Here is a 12,011-nt window from a genome sequence, read left to right on the forward strand (position 1 = left end):
TTGGGGCTATTTGAACTGGCATTTGTTGGCAGAAAGGAGTTTAAGGGAGGATGTGGACATAAATGTTAACTGGGCTCTGAGTGTAATTAGCTGCATACATAGATTTGGGAATGCAAGATATTGATGAAAAACTGTACAATGATGGGAAAATCCTTTATGAAAATCTTTAGAAAGCTTTGCACCAAAAGGTTGAAGAAAGTGCAAATGCGTTTGTTAATATGATAAGAAATAGTTAACATTTCCTACTCCGCACTCTTGATTTTTCTTCCTCAGGCTGGGGATTTAATGTGAATAATAGCAATCCCACCATATGCATCAATGATCTCATCATGGAGTACAATAAGAAAAATATGACAAAACTAAAGTCCTTAACAGCAGACTACCTGATTGCTAGGAGTGTAACTGTGCTGGAAAGACTGATTGAAACATTTCAGGAGAAAGGACCTGATGGAGTTCTTCCCTTATATTATAAACACTGGATACATGCGTAAGTATAGCTGTCTCTTCTATTCATCTTTTCCTAAACTCTCCCTTTAGAGAATTAGGAATAACTCATAGATGTCTTGCCTTGCACTGTGAATGTTCCACTAGATAGCCTTTTAAAGCAGTAGTGACTTAATTGGGTTTTACTTAAGAGCATATTTTCAGTATTTATATTGGTGTTAGAATAGCATAGATCAAAATTTTAATGTATTGGCATTTGTTACAAAACGTTGCTAGGAATCTTGCATGTATCATCTCATGAAACAATGAGAATATTTAGGGTTTTATAGCTATTTGTTTTGCTTATGTTGAAGTTGTGCTGTACTAATTTATCAAAAATTATGTTGTAAAAATAGTGTGAATTAATCATGCATTCTGCAAAAGGGGTCTAAGGAGACAATAAAGGAGCTCTACTGAAGGTCATTATTATCTCTAAAGATTGAGAGAAATGAGGAATAACACTGTCTTTAATAGAAGAGACTCAGTGCTCTCCCTATACTATTTATCATGATTGCTGTTAGTCATCCTTGTTGAATTGTTTTCATAACTGATATAAAATCCACAACCAGCTCTGGTGAATTTCAACCATTGTTTCATTTTCGTTTTGTTTCAGAGGAGGGAAAAGTTCACATGTAATAATATAATCGATTATTTTTGTGACATATTCAAGTTTATTTTTAAGTAATTAACTGGTGCTTTCTTTTTTTTTTTGTAGTGGTAGGCAAGTCCGTCTCTGGAGTGAAGAGGGCCCATTAGCATGGATAGTTGGAATCGATGATTGTGGATTCCTTCAAGTTCATGAGGAAGGAAAAGGTGTAGAGTCTGTGCATCCAGATGGCAACTCATTTGACATGCTGAAAAACCTTATTATCTCAAAGCAGCGGTAGACCTTGGATTTGGTGAAAAAGCTGCTGTAAGAAGACTGTTCAGTATTCAGCACCTAGCAGCTGATCTTGGCTATACACAATATATCAAACTGGAATGATTTGGAGGTGAAGTGTAGAAGCTAAATATAGCATTTTACATTATTGTTTCATTTCTGCTGAGTTTTCTAGCCAGTGGCCTTAAGGACCAGTTAGTATTTTCTATGCATTTTTCATGTTGCATATTTTTAAGCATAGAGGTGAGAGGTAGCTTATGATTAGGAGAAATCAACTTTTTACCAATCTCTAGTTTCTTCTTTCTTAACCTGGATAGCTTAGCTGAAAGTTGCTACAAAAGTTAGTGTTATCCCATTACTGGAGACCCATAATCTTTTGCTAATGGCCATTTTTTTAAAAAAAATTCACTAATGTTATTGTTTGTTATAAGCATTTACAGTAGGGAGGTATTTGCAAAGGAAGATTTTAAGCTCATTAATTCAATATATTTAAGAAACTAAAAAGACTGTATATATTTTTTAAAAAAATGTGTTTGAATAATGCATTTGTTGTGGTTTTGCTTTGGGTATAAGCAGTAAAAAGTTTAAATTACTTATTATGAAATTTTAAAGAAATGAGTTCTGCTTATGTCAGCTGTGGAGGACACATGGAAGAACTCACCAGACACCCATAAGGGAAAGTGGCAAGAATTCTGCAAGTTTATTAAGTTAACTGTGTATTCACTGCATGCTTAGATAATAGTCCCTCCCACCCTTTAGAAATAATGAGAAACTTTGCTGATTCGGTTCTGCTCCCTGTGCGCTTCTATTTCCTTTCATCATTCTGTAACTGGATCTCTGGCCTGTAGGCCCTTTGCACCTCTCTTATGGTGGCCTTGTGCTTGGACATCCCTACCAGCAGTGCCTGTGAACTGGGTTCATTTATAACCCCCGAGATATAGATCTTTTCTGCTTTTCTTAGCCTGTTAACTAGCTCTGATTCTTAGTAAATCACCCCATGCCTCCTTGTATCATGGTCTTTCTTTCAAGAGCTCTTAACCCTCCACAAGAATTACCCACCACATATGCAATTAGTGAATCACTTAGTTGTCATCCTCTATGTTACTGGCCATCAAATCCTCAGTCCACGAATTGATATCAGTGTTGACTGTACTTCACTCAATCCCTGAGAGGTGAACCACATCCAAATGATGAAATAAGAGAAGGAAACTTGTTCTTAAGGTCTCCTCTGCTAGCAACTACTCCAGTGAGAAAAGCACAATGAGGGGGCCTCTGTTCCAACCATCTCTCTCAAATCTCTTTTATTGTACTTTCATACTATTTCCCAAAGCAAGCCTCCTATTCCAGTGGTGTTAATTGAACCCAAGGGATTTGATTGTTTACTTGAAAGTGCCCTGCTGTGCAGCCTCCAACTTTACCTAATTGCTGTACAGGTTGGGTCAGATACAGTAGATAAGACAGTAGGTGACTGGAGGGCATAGGCGAGAAGCTGAACTTGAGCTCCCAACTGCATGGAGATGCTTTCAGGTTCTTCTCCTGGACCAGTCAAATTTTCATTTACAGCTTGGTCACCTGAGCAATGACCTCAAGCCAACCACCACACATCAATAGATGTCAGGTGTGACCTGGCCAATAGCCAGCTATGTCTCCTAATGTGGACTGCCATTGGTTATTACTACACCCTTCCCTTAGGATGCTTGGCTCAGCCAAGTGGGTTCTCACAAATACATTCCTGTCTTTTAGCCAGAAATGGAATTTATGGGTTAAAGTTCACTTCATAAATAACCAATATAAGGAGATCAGCTCAATTACAAATCCAAGAAATCTTAAAGGAGAATTGGCCTGTAATGGTAGATTAGAGTAATCCTTACTTACTGGAATTTGGCTGCTTTGTTGGTAAATTGCTAGCAATTAAGTTTTCTGTGTATTTAAAGTGAGGCTTGTGACCTCCGTGTCATAGTTTCTTTCACTTCTGCCTTCCAAAAGAGTCAGTTTCTTACCTCAGACAGGACTGCACACCGAAAAAAATGATAGAAGTAACACAATAGAGACTAAATATTGAATGACTTATTTAATAATTCATATTTAATATACTATATGTAAACAATAATACCCAACTTCCCTCTCACAAGACCTTGGTTAGAAAGAAAAAAAGCTTAATTTTAATACTGCTTTGGGCTGGGAACTTTTGACTACTGACTTACAGATAGATATACATGATTATTTATTTTTAATACTCAAATTTAAGTTTGAGCTACTAATCTTAAATACTGAGAGGAACTCTTGCAGTGTGGTGGTCTCTTCTTCTCTGCCTTTTCTTTATACAGCTTACAAATGATGCATGTTGCTACTTATCAACTGCAGAAGGCAGAATTTTGGTATTGCTTTTTACTCCTTGCCAGCATCCCCAGCTATAAATAGTGAAAAGAAAATTCAGCAATGCTCTTGGTGGTTCTTGGTCTGGTTTATTCCATCATGAAAACCTTCCTTTAATGCAGAGCAGTTACATTCCCAATCTGACTATTGTATCGCTGAATTAATTCTAGAAAACTGCTGTTTGTGCTGCAGTCCTTAATATAAAACCTGACTGTCACTATCAGGGCACAGTCAGGCAACCTTTTTGTAAAGCAGAATTAACATACGTAGGGCCATATCATACCACTGATTATTTTTGTCTAAGCAGAGTTGATCTGAATGTGACTTACATTTGAAATGTGACAATATATGGCCCATAATGTAGTAGGATCAATAGCAACAGTAGTAGTTCCGAAAATTTCCATATGAAATCATAAACTTTATAATAGAGATAAACCTGAACCACAATCCCCTGACTGAAATACACCCAAACTTCAGGAAATTTGGATCCAGATTTGAACGTGGTGGCCTGCCCTGATCTCGGTCATGGACTGATCCAAAACCCTGGATACAAACACCCCAAAACATTGGGAACGTTTTGATCAACATCTAGGTCTAAAATGTGCAGTTTAAGCCCATGTAACACTTTACAAAAACCTCTTTCTGCATACAGATGTACTGATGCAGACCTGTATGCCTTCCTAGAGCATCATTGACTTGTTTGGGACTCTGCATAGGAATATAGGCCTGCCCACATGGTTTGGTGGGGCTGCATGGGTATAAATATTCCCTATCCCCACCCACACACACACTGTTTCGGTCAGCAGGAGGGTAATGCAGCACCCTCAACTGACCTGGCCCCAACTGCTTTCTGCCCTTCCTGTCCATACCTGTAAACTTCCCCTTTCTCCTCATCTGCTGAAAGGGAGCCGTTAAAGGGGCAACACCTCTTTTTCTCCAGCTAGCCGGACAAAGACCCACTTGCATGCATGTTGCAATAGACACATTATCCCAATAAAAAGACTAAGGGGGAAAACATAACTCCTTCTTGTGGGCAGAGCTGAGTGTCTATAAAACTTCACTTAGCTGCAATGCCACAGGACCTGTAGAGCAGGCAGATATATATCTTTAACTATATAATAAAATGCCAACAGTTTTTCATAGCTCCTATCATTGCTTTTTGGATTTCTGTGGGGGGTTCTTAATGAAAACCATGTTTTGTTTATGTTTTACACTGTAATGCTATTCTGGACGTGTCTGCATCGGAAAATTTATTTAATTTCCTTTTTGTAAATGAAAACTAATGAAGTGTGGACATGTCAGAGCACAAGTAGATCTTGTGGGAATACTACTTTTCCTTTACGCTTTTTAATGGCTTGTTCTTGTATGTACAAGACTGCCTATTGTCTTGAGAGGGAAAAACAGCCTTCAGATGGATGAAATATTTGTCATAAACCTGATTTTTGCTTCAGATGTACCATAGAATTTTACAAAGCAAATTCCTGTTTTATACAGAGCAGCTGAGTACGTCCATTCTGACCAGCAGCTGTTACTGTCAAGAAAGCCTTTTTATTCTACACTCATCTTAAGGTATATGGGGAACACAGTCGGTAATCTCATTGTTTTTGTGCCAAACTTGCCAAAAAAAAGTGTCTCAGAGTTTTTGTATGACAACTACCTTTTTTTATTAAAAAAGCCCTATACAAATTAGATAAAGCATAGAAATATATATGGGCAAAGGTAGAAAGTCAACCATCCCAAAAAGCTAGAAGTATCACACTGAAAATGTGTTCTTATTAAAATGTCCAGATTAGTAAAACACCTATTTCATTTTTAGGCTGAGGTCACATCTCAAATGATTTTCTTGATGAAGTGCTGTCCAAAATATTTCATTATGGTATCCATATTTCTTGCAATTTGAGCTTTTCTCCGCTGGACTCAGTTATAAAACTCATTAGATGTGAAAATAGCTATAGCGATTGTATATTGATAGCAAAACTTCTGCTGAGCAAGTGGGGGTGGGGTGGAGAAGGTGTATGTCTGTCTCTTTGGAAAGAGTGAGATAGGGAGTCCTATCCAGATAGAAGTGATACCATTTCCAGTATTTTTAAAATTATATCAGGCATTTAGAATTAAGAGTCCAAGATCTGCACAAATCTCACTCCTGTTCTGATGATTTATAAGCGTTTGGTGCATTTTGAAATATATATCCTGTGAGATTAATAGACCTCAAGGGCTGTTATCTAGAAATTGTATTGTAAAATGTTTAAATCTTTATGCTGCAGCTCAAGTATTGCAGGTAAGAAAATATTTTGGTTTTGGTGTTTTTTTGGCGGGGGGGTAGTTAAAGATATTTTGCTCTTTTTGATTCAGTCACAGGACCATAGTAATTTGAAAAATTACAATTCTGATACTAGTTGGGAAACTATGATGGGACATACAGTTATGCAGAAAATACAGCTCCAAAATATTTGTTATGGAAAGGAATAGTACATAACTCGTGCTTCAGTTCAGCTGATGTCTTTCAGTGGGGTTAGAACCTACTAAAACTAGCTGATTTCCTGGTGAGCTGTATTTGTGGAGCACATTTGATTTCCTGGTGAGCTGTATTTGTGTATTTTTCAGCAGTGTTTATGTTACTGTAGTGGGCTGGCACCATCGTGCTAAAGCTGCGGTGAAGTTGCTTTCTCACCATTAACAGATGGGACGTAGGTGAGAACAAAAGCCAAAGAATTATAACAATTAACACATTATAGCCCCACAAATAGTTTAGGAAAAGGAGTTGCAAACAAATGCTGTAAATTGGTGATGGATTTAAAATACTCCATTGGTAGGTTTTATTCAGCAGATAGGGTTATTTTCAGTCCTTAAAGATAAAGCTATTTCTAGAAAACAGCAATGCATAGTTGGAATAAAATAAGTTAAATCTTTGCATTTTATAGTTTGAAAGAATAATCTAATGTTGTCAAATCTATGATTACAATTAAAAACTCTATGTACTCAAAAAGATCTCCACTGTGTGTCTGTCATTCTTAATGATCCCTTATGCTTGTATTTTAAAAAGATCAAAACCGTTACTCCTTTGACTACAGTATTTATTAACATTTTAACAGTTTTGTTTTATATAATAAGCAAAATATGCTTTATATTTTTAGGAAGTACATACATAATTTTGAGCATTAATAGTGTGTTTGTATTTTTCTTTACTTTTCACAAGTATTTGCCAAATATTTCATTTCTGCATCATATTTTTAAAAAAAAATTTCCAGGAAAAAAGTGGACTCAGACACATTTGTTCTGAGAAATAACTGAGATGGATTGAAAAATTACATTTACTGTCACATTTTGTGAATTTCAGACAAGTACCAATATTCCAGCAGATATCCCATTCTTTCATAAAAATAGCATCTTTTTTGTGTGTGAGCTATATTTTCTAACCTGTACGTTGTGCATATCTCACTGTGTTTTAGAATGAGTAAATCTGCTGAATAACTCTTAAGAAAGTTCAGGGCTGTATTCAATAGAAAAGTGTGTCACTGCACTTACAAGTGTTGTGATAACTATGCTAATAGCATACAGATTTTGAGACACTAATAAGTGATTAATGTTTCCAATTTCACTCTTCATTAAAACTCTGTATTTCGCTTTACAACGTTTCTTTGCCGTGCCAGGAACTCCCTAAGAGGTGGAAAAAAATCTGTGAAGTTGCACAATGAAGGTATTTCTGACTCAAATGAATAAGGCAGAAAGAAGGGAAATGAAATGGTTTTTTCCCTAATATATTCTGATTCACACTCCACTTAGATGGAATATTTTCCCTAATAGTTTAAAAAAAAAAAAGTGTCAATTCTTGTACCATATACTGCGCTGAGTATGCACAGTGAACATCTGTAGTTTAACTGTCTCAAAGTATATATCTGAACTCCTACTTCTTTATAGAATTCTTCATTCATGTTCCAGATGTGAATATGCAATCCGTGTTTCTATTTTGGGGTGGCCAGGGGAAATGATGGACACTTGTTTTTTTAGTCACAAATATATGTTCTGAAACTTAATCCACATTATCATATGTGAATGCACAGTTCATTCTCTATTTCCTCACTATAAACCTCTGTGTCTCAGAACCTCATGTATTGTAAAACATCTGCCAGAGAATGATGGAACACCTCCATAACGCATATTCATTGAATACAGCCGCAAAGTGTGAATAACTAATAAGATGCTGGAAAGTACTTTGTGGTATTGTACTTCAAAAAAACAAAAACTAAAGTCAAACTTGTACCTTCTGAAATCATGTTTTCACAATGAAGACCCACTCAAGAGAACAGAAAAATATACTAGACTGATTCTGTGTGCAGTACACCGTACTACTGACGTATATAGCAAAATGTAATATGGGAGAGCTGTGCATCAGGTTTCTTCTTGACAATGTAGACAATGTCAGTTTTCTCATTGCAGGACATTTTTAATTTTAAAAAATTAACACACACCAGTCTTGGCATCATTGTACTCTTCCAGGAATTAAGTTGGTTACATACATTAGTGACATTAGTTTGGAAGGTCAATTAAACAATGAGAACAAAGCACTTGTAACTAATCTATCAATATCGGTAATAGGATTCACTTGTAAAATTCCCTTAGACCTGGCTCCTTTCCGTCTTTAGAGACGCACAGAGTGCATTTACAGTGAACATTTTTATAAAGGCATCAAAATTCTACTAACTACTAAGAAATATTTTTGTTAAGCATCACAGTGAAAGTATGCAGGGGCAGAGAAAAAAGCACTGTCAGCGAATTAAAAGTTCAGCTAACTGTGAACTTGCAAGTGCAGTGTATCCAATGAATTGCAAAATAACGCTTTCTCAATACTATTCATCTTTTAATAGAAAGGCAGTAAAAATACTGAAAATTGTTTTTTAAACACGTCTTCAAAGCATTTGTTTACTTGTTATATCAATTAATATTCATAAAAACCTAGGAAAACGAATGAATTTTGTTGCTGTGTATGAAATACAGAAAATGCTTTATTGATTAAAAATGTATACATTTTATTACATCCTTTAACATATTTGTCTTTAATAAGGTGTAATCCATGAGCATGTATTTTTCCATATTGCACAAGCCATGTGAGTACTTTCTTTAGAGATACTCCTACAGAGCATGAGACATTTATATTTAGCTGTGGCAGATAAAAGCTTTTATAATGTAATCTAGCCTTGAATGGAACTAAAAAAAGAAGCTAGATAATGCTGACTCAACTTTACAATGCAGTCTTCCTATAAAACACCATCTGATTCCATTGTTTGTACTTGTTAATGTTTATATGTGTTATTTTAGGGAGTCATTCGTCATTTTATCAAGAGCACACAGAATTTTTGGGGAGGTGATGGAGAAGGTGGTGTATGCTGATCGTGTATACTCTCTGTAGAACATACATACAGTAGAACCTCAGAATTACGAACACCTCTGGAGTGGAGATGGTTCATAACTGAAATGTTTGCAACTCTGAACAAAAAGGTTATGGTGGTTCTTTCAAAAGTTTACAACTGAACATTGACTTAATACAGCTTTGAAACTTTACTATGTGGAAGAAAAATGTTGCTTTCCCTTTATTTTTTTAGTAGTTTACGTTCAATACAGTACAGTACTGTATTTACCTTTTTTTTTGGTGGTGGTAGGGGGTCCTTTACTGTTGCCTGATTGTGTACTTGCAGTTCCAAATGAAGGGGGTGGTTGACTGGTCAGTTCATAACTCTGGTGTTTGTAACAATGAGGTTCTATTGTAAATACATAGGTCTCCTTATTTGTACACCATAGGGACAGGTGAAAATAACTAATTGGTACTTTATTGGAAATACTGAACAAAATTGAGTAGATGGGGATTTTCTGCTAATCTGAAATGCTTTTTCCTGGATACAGTTCACTGTACCTAACCATGAGAGCTGTGCGAAATATTCAGCTCTATCTAACCACAACTGTACTCAAACTGCTTTTTGTAACTTGCAGTGGTTTCTCGTGTCCAAACTGTCCATCAAAGTTTTTTGTGGTGAGAGAGAATCTGTGAAACCTGAATCTTGACTTGGGGTCAACGAGGAGAATTCAACCTTGAGAAAGTCCAGTTTGCTAAAACCTGAACTTTTTCAAAACTTTAGAAAGTGCTGACAAGTTTCGAACCAAGCTTGCAAAGTTTCACTGAATTCTCCTCACTATTTCCTTTGCTGTCTAAAATGAGAAATTTCTAATGTTCCTATCAGGACAGTCTTTTGAATGGTTTGTTTGAAAAAGTGCACAATCTTCTCCCAGTATATCCAGTGGCAACTTGAAAAACTTGAAACTTGAAAAAGTTATTTCTTATCACAGTATTTTTTTATTGGGAGTAATTTTCAGTCCTTGCAGTGTGATCTCATGTTGTGCCAATCTTGCTATGACAAGACTTTTTCATCTGTATCTGTGTCTACTAGTTTGACTTTTGATCATCCCTCTCGAATACATAATAATAGCAACAAGCTATGAATTCCTGACTCTTAAAATATATCATAAAGTTAGAATTATCTAACTTTGTTTTAGACTATTAAAATAATTAATAAGCATTCCAAGACCATGTGATTTGTGGTTAGTTCATGCAATTATGTCATGGATATTTAAGATTATCATTTTTTAAACAAAGTTCATTTGTCAGGTTGTTTACAACATGGTTGGGAAATTGCTCTCGTATTTCACAGTGTTTGTCAGATAACATTTAAACAAAATTTTATGGTTTATATTAATGGTAAGAATCTTGAATATATTTTGGAGACCTAGTTTTTTAAAAAAGAAAAAAAACAGTTGCTTCTGTATAATTCTGGGCATAGAACATTTGCCCTTTAATTTTGTTACACACTGTAAAATAACAAAATTTTGATCTTTATATGGCTTCTTACTGGCAGAGTCTACACCAGAGATTTATCTGTAACAATGAAACACTGAAGCTAGATGTGTATTTTTCTGACCTTGAAGGTATTATAACACATTACTTGCCAAGAACACATACAAGTTTGTCCCTCATTGACCTTCTGCTATGCTCAGTAAATGTAGCCATGTTTTCTCATGCTTTTTAGAAATCATTACAGTTTGGGTTTGTTTTTAATTAAGAAATACATTTCTATTATTGTCACCTCCCATTGGCTATTATTACAGAAGTTCCGATATAATGGGGTAGTGCAGTCTCCTTGTGGGTTTCTGGAGAAGAGGCTGATGATGGACTTTGGTTTTTATAAATAAATGTATTTACCTCTTCAGAAGTGTATCCATAATTTTCTGCTACATGTCCTGTTGCTGTACATGATGAGGTTTGAAATGTACCATGTTTGGCTAAAACATGGTGATAGTTCAGAAATACAAATGGGACTTGTCCAGTAGTTCTCGTATCCATCATGTGTTCATTTTCAGAGTCATGGTCAAGCTTTACTGTCATTCTGTCATCATTGTCTAGTTCATCCAGATTCATAGCATGATGGTTAATATGCCCATATTTTGGTTCTTTCATACATATTCTCCTTGTTTGTTCATATACTGTTGGCACTGGCAGGAGATGACTTAATTGTCCAATAGCTTTAGCCTGAAAACATTCTGATTTTGGCAACAAGGAATTAGCTATGGAGTTTGAAAAAGACTTTTCATTAACACACACTTTTTCTTGTAGGTCTCTGCTGAAAGCTAACTTGTTTTCTTCTTTAATGAGATGATGAGATGGATGTATCCTGCTTTCCATTTTGTTGGGTTTCATGATGCTGGAGTTGTAAATATCTTCTTTGTATCTGCTGTTTGGCATGGATGTTGCACAACTTGGAAAGCTGTCAGATGTAGCATCTTGGCTGTATCTTCTGTTTGGTATGGGCACTTTTAGGGAAAATAAAGAGTATTAATTGCTGATGATTGGAGCTCATATACTATGAGTTGTGTTAGAGACTGTCACTTTTTATGATTTTACATTAATACTAGCTAAGTTTGGGCCTAATCCAAAGCTCATTGACTTCAATGGTTTGAGTCAGACCCTTTATGACTGTACTGAAAAACCAGAAACCGATATGGAAGGCTAGTCAGTGTGTAAGGCAACTGACACCTTAGTTGCTCTACGTTGCAACTTTTCAACTAGGAAAATATTTTGATTGCATTAATATTTTGATTGCATTGCATTTGATTCTCATTGTTTGTCTGTGTGGCTGTAAATTGGTATCCTCTTTGAAATGGTTAAATCAGGAAATTTAACAAGGACTTAAACATTTGGAAAAGGGATATAACTTTATACTTTTGA

General features: G+C 35.7%; 2 protein-coding genes across 4 annotated transcripts in view; one reads left to right on the top strand and one right to left on the bottom strand.

The window, feature by feature from the left end:
* HLCS (holocarboxylase synthetase) overlaps positions 1-6,703 on the top strand; it is a gene marked incomplete at its 5' end in the record, with an annotated part of 212,837 nt that extends 206,134 nt beyond the window's left edge. The window contains 2 exons of the mRNA XM_084617047.1: positions 274-487; positions 1,199-6,703. Of these exons, the coding sequence (XP_084473173.1) occupies positions 274-487; positions 1,199-1,370 (386 nt within the window). The 3' untranslated portion in view covers positions 1,371-6,703. The remainder of the gene's footprint in view (positions 1-273; positions 488-1,198) is intronic.
* Positions 6,704-8,705: 2,002 nt separating this feature from the next.
* Positions 8,706-12,011, bottom strand: part of SIM2 (SIM bHLH transcription factor 2) — a 71,460-nt gene continuing 68,154 nt past the window's right edge. For all 3 annotated transcript variants that reach the window (XM_084647134.1, XM_084647135.1, XM_084647136.1), the window contains one exon: positions 8,706-11,596. In XM_084647134.1, the coding sequence (XP_084503260.1) occupies positions 10,869-11,596 (728 nt within the window). In that variant the 3' untranslated portion in view covers positions 8,706-10,868. The remainder of the gene's footprint in view (positions 11,597-12,011) is intronic.

Source organism: Lepidochelys olivacea (assembly GCF_965140295.1).
Source record: "Lepidochelys olivacea isolate rLepOli2 genome assembly, chromosome: 1".
Lineage (NCBI taxonomy): Eukaryota > Metazoa > Chordata > Testudines > Cheloniidae > Lepidochelys > Lepidochelys olivacea.